This window comes from Diadema setosum, chromosome 6, assembly GCF_964275005.1.
Source record: "Diadema setosum chromosome 6, eeDiaSeto1, whole genome shotgun sequence".
NCBI lineage: Eukaryota > Metazoa > Echinodermata > Echinoidea > Diadematoida > Diadematidae > Diadema > Diadema setosum.
In genome coordinates this window covers 41,321,704-41,333,876 of record NC_092690.1, presented here as the reverse complement: position 1 = coordinate 41,333,876, position 12,173 = coordinate 41,321,704, and the positions used below count along the sequence as shown (strand labels likewise).

Here is a 12,173-nt window from a genome sequence, read left to right as displayed (position 1 = left end):
CATCGACAGAAAGAAGAAAAGGTCACCCGTTCCCCAAGACACGAATATTACGCCAGTTTGCTGATGCACAGAAACAGAGCTTGAAATGACATGTTTGAACGTCATGTATGTAGCGAACACTTCACACACACTGTACACATGCACACATCCTTGTGAACTGTGTGAGAATATTTGCCTCCAATCAATACTAGTACTCCCCTTGTGCCGTGTTGAATGTCGTCTGGGCACGCCAGACTCCATGAATGCAATTACGCAGTTCAGCCATTTTTCTCTCTAGAGCTTTCGAGACCAATTTTTATGATGGCATGATGAAGGTCAGAGAAAGGATCTTCTCCTTCTATTATAGACTGCCCTATCTTGATTCGTACATGCTAATTGTGATACATCCTTCCCAGCGGAGACTAAGAATGGATGATTATCCTGAATTGCTCTCTCAGAAGCCGAGTTGATTTTAATTTCATTGAAATCCTGGACATGGTAGATTGGTCGTCGTGTGTTGCTGCGTTCATTTTCCTTTCTATCTCCAAGAGAGCAATTTACAGTGGCTGACCTTAAGAAGGTTTTATGTAGTGATGTGTCAATCATAAGCCTCAATTTTTTCCTTGGTAATTATCTTCACCTTAGCATTATATGGTCATTTCTACTTCAGTGATTTCTTGCATGAATGGATGGTACAATGACTGCCCTGTTTGGAATGGGTCAGCAAGACTTGGCCCTTACAATTCTGCCATCTTTACTGCCATGTGACCCATAAGGTCCTTCTTTATAAAAACCAGGGTACATTGTACCACGTTGATGCTGTACTAAATGTTTCTAGTCCTTAGAGAGATCCAAAGATTCATCAGGGTTCATTCTATAGAATATCTTTAAACATAATTCTCATAATTTTAGTATGAGGTGCCTTCGAAAGAATATTTTAAAACATAATTCTCATACCTTGTTATTTTAATATGAGGTACCTTCGAAAGAATATCTCTAAACATAATTCTCATAACTGTAGTATGAGGTGCCTTCGAAAGGAGATCTTAAAACATAATTCTTGTATTAAACTTCAGTATGAAGTGCCTTCTTCAGAAGAATATCTGAAAACATAATGCTTGTAACTTTTCCTATATGAGGTGCCTTATCATGGGTGATATGTTGTCTTTATGTAGATTCTTATTCTTATGGTACCTGTCATCTGTAAGTCACAACTCTGTAGATTAGTTATCAATGCTATTAGAGAAGGCTAAAAATCCCAAGGTCCCCTCTCTTCAGGCTTGTACAAGTGTTCTTCTTGGAGCTAGTCAAATAAAGGTGTGCATGATGTAAGAATGAAAACTTTTGTGCAATTGATTTTGCAATATCAGGTCAGTTGCAATGGATTTCTTTTTCTCAACATTTTGCTGACAGTATTTCTAGGAATATCGTGCTATTTCCCCAAAAGATATTTACATAAATTTTTATTTTGATAAAGTCCATTGAGTGTGAAATCAGATAATATATCTCCAAACCTTGAAATATGCTGCATTTAGAGAATCAAAGTTGACTTTGTTGTCTTGAAGAGTGATCCTTTAGGACTAACTCAAACTTTGAACTTACCAAGTATTTACAGGTGTTGCGACTAGTGAATGGAGCCAAAGATTGCTGTATTGTTTTATTGTTGTATGTGCTGTACCTGGGAATGACTGCGTGAATCAAAACAAGTAATTAATGCAAGTAATTAATGCAGCGATATCAGTGCTTGTTGAAGAAGAGGAAAGAGTATGTTCTTGGATAAAACAAGACTAGGAGTACTTGAGAACTGAACAGACTTTTGAATTTGCCTTGTACCCTTGTGGCCAATCCCTCAACCCCAAGTCCACAAAGTTGAAATATTAAAGATTTGCAGGATAAAACAGTGATTACAATCTCTTGTTGGTTGCTCAGAAATTGAATATTTCCTTTTCAAGCAGGGATGATGAAATTCGTGTGATTTTTCTGGAAGGTTGTAGAACCATGCAGACAGATAAAACTGTAAAACCAGAAATGTTCATGTGCAAATTTCGTGAGAGCCAAACTTCATGAAATTAAAATGCACGTGCAAGTTTTTTGTCTACACTATATGTCTTAATTCCCGTGGCAATTTGCTAAAATTTCATGCCGTGAAAAAGACCATCGGCTCCAATTGGCAAAAATTTCATGCGGCGAAAATATCTTACTTTACAGAAGGTATAAAGAGAGCTGGTAAATAGAGAAGGCCACTTCAGCAGCGTGGATATGATGATCCTCGATGCAGTACGACACCCAGGCTCTTTGCTTCCCTCTCAATCTATATTCACTTGAGCCTCACTAATCCTCCCTGCCGATGAAATATATATGTGGGCGAGAGCAGTAATTTCTTGTTGCCATAGCAACCCGTCTCATTGCAATGTTTTTTCCCTCAACGATGTATGGTGGAGGCGTTCTTCATGGGGTTTGTCCCCCTCATTTCTTGAAAAGGGTTAGGTTGCCGGAGTAAGGTGTAGTGGTGAATAATTCACACTGGTGCATGCAGTGGTTTAGGGATTACTGTTGAGTTGAGGGGTGTGTGATGGTATCCTGGTAGTGGTATACAGCTAAAAAGGAGGTGGGGTCAGGTGGGGGGTAAGGCGTGTGGTGCCAAGCATGATTCCACTAATGGGACTCTTTGCTGATAAGAGGGACTTTATCCTCATTTGTAATCACGAAAATAGCCCTTCTTCCCCCTTTTCTTGACATGGGGAGGGATTGATTGGGAAGCTGAAATAGTGTGTGTGTAAGAAGGGAGAGGCTATACGTCATGTGGGGATAGAGTCAGTTGGAATTGCTAATGAAGAGCCGCATGTCATGCATGCAGAATGGAATGAATTCGTAATACCTCCCTCAGAGTCCCTGTGGTGGAGGAGGGTAGTCTTTGAGCAACAGACCCTCCAGAGCAAAGTCTATCATAATTTATGATGTTTGATTAAGGTCAGTTAGACTTTCATAGCATGATATCTCCCAGTGTAAACGATAGCTCTGTCAGATGAAAACAGCTATGAGAGTCGTGCCTTCCATCCACTTTATAATGATGCAAAAACATCAATAGCCCCAACTGAGTCTGTAAAAAGACCATTATGGAAAATTTGATAAAGCCAAGCAGGTGAATTGATAGAATGTATGATGAGCTTAGACTAATTTTAATTGAGATAAAAAGCTTGTCTGTCCTGTACCCTTGACAACAGAGGGAATGCAATTTTCATATTCTGTTAATGGTGCCCCGATAGAATCACCTGCACCGTGACCACCAAACTCACGGTGCGTGTCATTATAGCATACAATGACATGAACAGACAACTGTAATTGACCACTATGAAAAGGAGTGGGGTCTGGAGTAGCACTACATATATTACTGATGACAATCCTGTGTTTGTTTACTATAATATTTGAATTGACAACCCACGAGTATATCTTTGAGTAAGAGAAACTCTTCACTTTGCATCAGGTGGACGTTGTGGTTTTTCAGCTTCCAGAACATAGAAACCATGTAAATTTTTAACTGAGTCTATTTATTTTTCATGAGTGTAATTTGCATTTATTCATGAGCTTCTCAATGTTTATTTCAGATTTCTGATTATGAGAGTAAGTGACAGAATTCACTGCATGAAAGTGAAATTCTATCTACAAAGTAATTTCATGATTTTTGATCATGTCAATCAAAGTGACAAGGTCATTTTGCAGAAATCTTTTTTTTTCTCCATCTTTAGAATGGTCATGAATTCAGACCAGTTCATGGGATAGGATTGTGATGATGAATTTATGTGAAGTGGTTTCACGGGTACACATTTCTACCGACATGTATTTAGTGAGCACTCAAACAAGTGAGTGTAAAGTCTGATTGTGTACATTGACTCTCTTGTATTCGTTAGTTGAGGTTTGGCAGAAGACTTTCATGTAGCATAGGGCCTGCTGATATTGTGATAGTAACACAAAAAGCAAAATCATGACTTGGTGGATTTCAGTTCCTATTCCAATCATCATCAGAACTTCCTCTTTTATTTTTCTTTGAGGAGCTTCTTTCCAACAAGGATTTAGGAACATAATAAGGAAACACTATAGGCGGTTAGAACACAGTAACAGACATTATTTGCCAGAGGACAAGATGACTGCAAATAAAATATAAGACTTTCGCTGAGGAGATGAGGTATTGGGTTTGAAATACAATAAACTAAGACAGGTTCGATATTTTTATTCAGTCCTCTGTGTTTTGTTCTATTTTTTCTGTAAGAGTACAACAGAAGTATTGAAGCATTCATCATATTTTACTTTTTTTCAGAGAATAATTTTGTTGAAGTATGGACGTATTCCTGACATCGTTATGCTGTTTGTCAAGAATATGGAATGTTAAAATAAATATGTCACATACAGTGTATCATGTGAAAAACAAGTATTTAGAAATCTGTTCAAAGAGTCTTAATGAGCCTGAGAGTAAAGATATTGTCATGAAAAACTAATGAATATATACCTTTCTTTGTCTTTGTTTTATTTAGGCTTTGGCTGCGGGATCCTACGACCCTTCCTCTTCAAGAGTTGAACTCCGGGTGGCGCTCTTGAAAGGCTACTTCAGTAAGTACGCGGACATGGTATCCGGACAGTGGGTGACAGACACAGCGGCCGTATTCACAGCTAGCCCGACGGAGATTCTCGAGTATTGCAGAACGGTAAGGCGGGATTGGAAACTTTGCCTCACTCTTGTATAAATCATTTATGCATTTTCTGCTTTATATTACATGTGAATTTAGTTCTTAAATACCAAAAATATGAAGAATTGAAACACCATCACATGAATGTATATTTGGAAACATTCAGGCTTCCAGATGAGAATGGGATGTGACTGTCGATGCCACGAAGTGTTTTTCTCTTCCTAGCGCCAAGAAAGAATGAAGTAAAGGGTTTGCCCTTTGTACAAACAGACTCTCAGAGAGACACATATCTGTATGATATTTTGTCAGCCAATATATTCAGCATTTACTCCGATATTGGAGACATGTACCCTGGTCCTCAGCCACTATTCAAAGGTCACCCAGAAAGCTTGCAGCAATAGTAATAATAGAGGTGCAGTCTTTAACTCTCCCCCCTCTTCTGCCGGAATGCATAAATTCTAACACGTAAGTGCATTCCTAAAGGGCGTGATGTACATTGGCGGGCACGGCACTGACAGTCTCGTGTACGGCGCCGCGGCAGAGTCAATTCCATCTAAACGACTCTCTTTTTCTGGCCGCTCGCTGCCGCTGCTACGAAACCAGACGCCCCATTTTGCCCTGAATGTGAATAGCGTCAGTCCTGCATCGTCAAGTACACAGGGCTCGCTGAATAATTGAACTCTCCACTGACTCAGAGATGGTGGGATGACTCATGGCTGAATTTTAGCGTGGGTCCACACAATTTCATGCTAATTTGGTTGCCCAGAGAGACAAAAGCTGTGTAAACCAGATGGATACATACATGTACAAAGGTGTATGTCCAGAAGGAGGTTTATATGAATATTCATGAGGATTTGAATGGGGAAAAAAGAGAGAGTGAGAGATATATAGAGATTCGTTGTGTATGTGTGTTTATGTTCTTGTGTGTAGACATGTATTTGTGTGTGTGTGTGTGGGTGTAGTGTATTTTCTGTGTGCTTTGTGTGTGTGTGGGGGTGTGGGTGTGGGTGTAGTGTATTTTTCTGTGTTGTGTGTGTGTTTGTGTGTGTATGGGTGTAGTGTATACAGTGTATGTTAATATGTTTGTGTATGTTAATGTGTAATGAGGGAGAAATGAAATTGAAAGCAGAAGGAAAAATCTGATTATTCATGTTGAGTTGACTTTTTACGATCTTAGTGATAACTGAAGAGAAAGTCAATAGTAATCATGACGGGACTGAAGTCTGGTTAATTGGAAAAGGGTAAGGCCTAAACTAGTAAGAATGAATGATGGTAACGGGGGAGGATATTTTCATAGAAGCAAACATTGTAGTGTTGTGTTGGGGACTGGAATAGAAGAAAGAGGGGGGAGGTTTTACAGACTGGTTCTGATCAGAACGTAGATGTGTGCCGTATGCGTGGGAGGTTAGTTCAGTATGAGAAGAACAAATTATATTTTCAAAGAAATATAGCGAATGTAGCATTAGTAGGAGGTAAGTTTGGACATCAAGAGAAAAAGAAAGAAGTAAATATGCTGTGGCAGTCTTTGAAATGATAGAACCCCTCAAAATCCACCTGACCTATCAGTTATGGAGGGAGAGAAAAGACCTCTTGGTATAATCCATAGGAAGATATGTGGGCACAATTTTTCCACTCCTTAACCTGTTCCATACTGAATTCTAAAATGCCCATAGACTTAATACACAGGCCGCCAGGTTCCCGTATGGAAAGGATTAATTTGGAGGAGAACCTGTAATGTACCCCTCTCCCTCGTTGTGAGAGACATGGTTTATTTAGACAAAGCCGAAGGGATTATGGCAGCTAGCGGCTGGATCTTGAGAGATATCTTCTGTAGATATAGAATCACTGTCTGTATGGAGCCACCACACTACAGGGAGGAATGCACTGTTTGTAAGATAGAGCTTGTGCTCTCTATGGGGGTATAGGGGAAACAAAGACACTGGTACACACAGACAGACATACAAACAGAGACAGCAAGACAGAGATGGACAAATAAACAGACAAACAGACAGACTGAGAGACAAAGCAGACACTCCGACAAATATAAACAGTATACATTTTTTTCATACATACATATACATGTATATACATATATATATATATATATATATATATATATATATATCTACATACAGTGTGAAAAGAAGAGCAAGGTGGACGTAGCTAGGGTCAACGTGCCTGTTTATTGCCGCCGAGCTTTCGGTCCCAAACGGACCTTCATCAGGGCTGTAACGATACAAAAATGACTCACTCGTATGGCTACACTAATAAATATATATTCATATATATATACTTATATAAATCTAACTGGCGTGAGTCTATAATAACTGTGATACATACTACTTATATAAATCTAACTGGCGTGAGTCTATAATAACTGTGTAATCACAGTTATTATAGACTCACGCCAGTTAGATTTATATAAGTATATATATATATGAATATATATTTATTAGTGTAGCCATACGAGTGAGTCATTTTTGTATCGTTACAGCCCTGATGAAGGTCCGTTTGGGACCGAAAGCTCGGCGGCAATAAACAGGCACGTTGACCCTAGCTACGTCCACCTTGCTCTTCTTTTCACACTGAATGTAAATAATGAAGGAGCTACACTGGTACTGTAAATGGTCGAGACCCCTTCTCGCAGTCTATATATCTACATATATATATATATATATATATATATATATATATATATATATATATATATATATATATATATATATATGTATATATGTATATATATATATATTTTATATATATATATATATATATATAGATATATGTTTGTATATTTTTTTATTTCACTTTTTTCCAATTTGGATATTTTTGATTTTGATTTGATTTTGATTTGATTTATTGGTTTCTGTATCATCATTGCACATGCACATTCATGTACCAGCATAAGTTGTCCACAGAATATTTTTTCCTTCATTGCCTTTGCACAGCAATCTCTAGCAAAATGTACAACAAACATACAACAATGAATAATACAGTGGGGCTACAGCATAAGCGTGGCTTGATATGCGTGCAGCCCCCGTACATACTTATTATTATAATATACATCGAAAGGAGAATAGGAGGGAGGGATGACTTGCATAGAGATAGGATAGTTGAAAGGAGAAAGGGAAAGGAGAGGTCTGTCTGCTTTCACTAAAGGTTTATACAAAGTAAAGTCACCTGTATCACTGATTAGCAAGGCATAACAAAATATTTTCTCACCGAGGTGCAGGTGAACAGTTGATACAGGGGGGTGTTTCATCAACGCTTGATATCGCCGACAACTGTCGGCGCTGACCAATTTCAACGAAATCTTTGGTTTTGATTGGCTGAGATGCTCTGGTCACTGACTGTTACTATGGTGATTCAAGTTGTCAGCGCCGACAAACGTTGATGAAACACCCTCCAGGTCATGGTTAGTTACATAATTACGTAATAAATTAAATGCGTTGATACTTCTGCGAAAGAATTTCGTGTATAATACATTAACAATGACAGTGGAATTACTGATATCCAGAAAACAACATACTATCAATATTCACAACAAAAAGCCAGGCAGGCATTCCATGCCCACATGGCTATACCAAAATCAACTGAATAATTCAAAGATTGGTGACATGCCCATCACATACATGTATGAAAGATTAAATGAAATATAATTAGGCAACAACAAAAACAAACACCTCTCCACACAACTCCCTGCATACACCCACACACACACACACACACACACACACACACACACACACACACACACACACACACACACACACATTTTCATTAGCTGCTTTTACATCCCTGTGAGACGATGGATGTACATTGTATGGGTAACTAAATTTTGGTGATGAAAAGACCACCAACCTGGGATGCCAACCAGGCCTTGATTGAAAATCAAAGGTAAATGTTTACCCCTCAAAGTGTTTTCCCACAGACAACACAGATGAGATCTCATGCACAGAGGATAATACTTCTGCCCCTAGTGGTCATTGTAAGCTTGATCTACAGTGTAGGTAAGACCAAATGATAAAGACTTGATTTGCATCTCTGTAGGAGTGTTTCTTACTTCGTACTTTGTGATAAATTTACAATCGAAAAGAGGGAAAAATCCAGCCCCTCAGACTCCTTCCTTCCAGCAAGATTTCGCTCAGAGTCTCAAGAAAAATTCAAGGCTGTTAGTGCGTTGGGTACATGTGAACCCACACATTGAAATCTCTGTGTAAACCTTGTCAGGTCTAACCTATCCTATCTCTGCAAGGCATGGTGAAAATCTTCTCATTTGGACCATTTTAGTACGACCATTCTGAGATCAGATTTCGCCTGCAAAAGAGAGTTTTGAAATATGTTTCAGTCTAGGAGCCATTTCTTGCTGACTTAAAGCCGTTGTAACTCTATCTTCTCACGTCTGTATGCATAGTACCAGTAGGCAAATATCGATCACAATATTTGAGCCAAAATTTCCAAACAGACAGGGTCTCATGTTTCCTTACTCACGATCCCTTTGTAGACAGAGAACACTGATGTACATGATTCCTTTTCCTTTGGTTTTAAAAAGATGATTTTAGGAAGACATCAGATCTCATCCCTTTCATGATGAATATTTATGAGAAAGAAGTAGTGGCGTTCTGTTCTCTTTTAGTAATCTCCCATTGGCTCTTGATCGTTACATCTTGTCTCATTTCTTCCAAACTTTTTTTCCTTCAATATATTGGAAAAGAATATACTGTAAAAGTGGATATTTTTGCGCAACTAATTTTTTGCGCTCGGCCGGTTAAGAAGAGTTTCGTGTGTTTTTGATTCCGTAGAATCAAGACATTAACATGGAACATTGTGGCAAGCAAAAATATTTGTATGCTTTTATTTTCGCGCTAGCTTCTGGTTGCATGAAATGCACAAAAATGTCAACACCGCGAAAATTTTCACTTTTACAGTAGCAGGAAGTGTTTGCATGGCATTCAAATTATGCGGGAATTCAAATTTATTATTATAGATTCTGTATTTTGATAATAGGAACATCACAGCTACCAGAATTTGAATGGCTGAAAATTGTGTGAATGTTTTGAAAAGGAAGATTTTAGTACTACTTTGATCACACAATTAAATGAATTGAAAACATGCCCCTTCAAATTCTAACTTCAGCTTCTTGTGCTATGATTGTTACAAGCCAGAAGCAGCATTCATACAATGTAGCTGCACTGTACGGTTGTTTATATATCTAGCTGTATTTGAATCATTGTCATCCTGTGCTGTACGATCATTGGGAGTGATGGTCTTGATGTTTCTCATCTAAATGGTAAGAATGCTTTGATTTAAAGGGAAGATAAACCCCAAGAGCAATGTGGATTGAGTGAAAGCAGCAACATTAGTAGAACACATCAGTGAAAGTTTGAAGAAAATCTGACAATCGATGCAAAAGTTATGAATTTTTAAAGTTTTGGTGTTGGAACCGCTGGACGAGGAGACTACTAGAGGTTATGACGTATGAGTGGACAACAATACCAAGAAAATATAAAGAAAATTCTACAAAAATCCATTTTTCATGAAAATTACAAATTCCATGAACTTGATATTGACATATGTTAGGGGTAGCAATTATTCCCCCTGCTTTCTGAAAGAGGCTGGTCCATTGCTCTTTCATAATTCTAGAAAAGTGAATTTTTGTTGAATTTCCTTTATATTTTCTTTGTATTGTTGTCCACTCATACGTCATATCCTCTAGTAGTCTCCTCATCCAGCGGTTTCAACACCAAAACTTTAAAAATTCATAACTTTTGCATCGATTGTCCGATTTTCCTCAAACTTTCACTGATGTGTTCTACTAATGTTGCTGCTTTCACTCAATCCACATTGCTTTTTGGGTTTACCTTCCCTTTAAGGATTTAAGAAGAAAAGCAAAGGAACATTTATAATAACAATCCTTTTCAAGTTTGAATTCATCTGAAAGGTAGTTGTGATATAAAGCGACAATTTTCTCGTTTTCAATCAAACCTCAAAATCAAACTTCAGTGGCTCTGTGCAGTCTTACTCCTATAAAAAATGATCTGAGACATATTACCTTTTTCATCTCACACGGATTGGCTTGATCGCTTGCTAGAAGACAGCAGCAATTTTCATCTCATCTCCCTCACACTCAGTCTGACCTGCTCTGGGTTGTGAAATAACAAGTAGGAGGAATCTTTTCATTCTGCCTTTTTCAGAAGTGAGTATGTTCAGATAGTAAGTGATGTGTTCAGACAGTAGGACCTACGCGTTCACACTGTGTGTTTAGATGTCTTACATTGCATTTGATTCAAGATTTAATGCGAACTGATGATACACCCAATATATCTAGAATTCGACTTGTAAATTATGCTCATATAATTTCATACATGCAGTTGTAATTACTCTATACTATTAGTCTTTATCAGTCTTAATGGAAGATTGAAAAAAGAGCTGCATACAGAGGGTTGGTCACTGAATTTGACTGTTAAATATCAACAGTGCATTACATTACATTAGTGTTGGCATTGTCTGCAATCAGTGTTGAGTGCAATATCAGCTTCATCATCTGTGAAGGAATTTCATTATGTGAAAATGATTCAGTGCTCATTTGAACAGTAAAAGCATGACGATACAGCCTACTGTAAAAGTGGAAATTTTCGCCGTGTTGAAATTTTCACGCATTTTGTGCAACCAGAAACTAGCACAAAAATAAAAGCACACAAGAATTTTTTTTGCTTGCCATATGTTCAGGTAGTTGATGTCTTGATTCCGTGGAATCTAAAAATCCGTGAAGCTCTTCTTACTAGGCCAAGTGCGAAAAATTAGTCACGCGAAAATATCCCCTTTTACAGTATTTTTGTTAGGAAGAAAATCAAGTTTGAATGGAGGTCCTGAAGACTTTTTTTCCAAACCTTAGTTTCAAGGCAGTGGAAACCAGCCACTTTAATTAAAGTTGGTCTGCCCGTTAGCAGTGGGTCACCTCTGTGTATGAACAGGGCAGTGTGCTATGTGCAGCTATAGTTCTAGACCTGATTGATATGTGAATAGGGCATGTTGAGGTCATTATTCTATTTGTGAAGTGACCTGGGGGTAGCGTGTGGTAAGAGTGCCCTCTATTTTAGGAGTGTGCTAAAATGCCTCTTGCTGTGACGTAGTGAAATCTGGAGTGCCTCTAGCCATGGTCCCCGTACCATGCTGAGGCCTTCTCTACACAGCATTCACTCCATCCTACTGTCCTTAGCGTCAACCAAAAAAAACACCTCATAGTCTTTAGTTCCAGACATCTTTCCGCAGATCTGGCCAACAATTGAGAACATGTCATGTTTAATACATCATGCAGTTATAATTTCAAATTACTACAGATGTTCCTAATTTGCCTATGACTTCCATACTGAAAGAGATACTGTGTATTTTACTCTGATGAGTTCAACAAACTGAGTGTAGAAGTTGATTTTGGAATTTATTAATGCATATTTTTAAATCACAATTTCAGTGATGAATTCTGTAAATACATGTACATACCATACTGAATGA

At 38.1% G+C, this 12,173-nt stretch overlaps 1 protein-coding gene across 1 annotated transcript in view; it reads left to right on the top strand.

Moving 5' to 3' along the window:
* LOC140229839 (amyloid-beta precursor-like protein) overlaps positions 1 to 12,173 on the top strand; it is a 90,801-nt gene that overhangs the window by 44,433 nt on the left and 34,195 nt on the right. Inside the window, exon 2 of the mRNA XM_072310064.1 lies at positions 4,509 to 4,679. Within this exon, the coding sequence (XP_072166165.1) occupies positions 4,509 to 4,679 (171 nt within the window). The remainder of the gene's footprint in view (positions 1 to 4,508; positions 4,680 to 12,173) is intronic.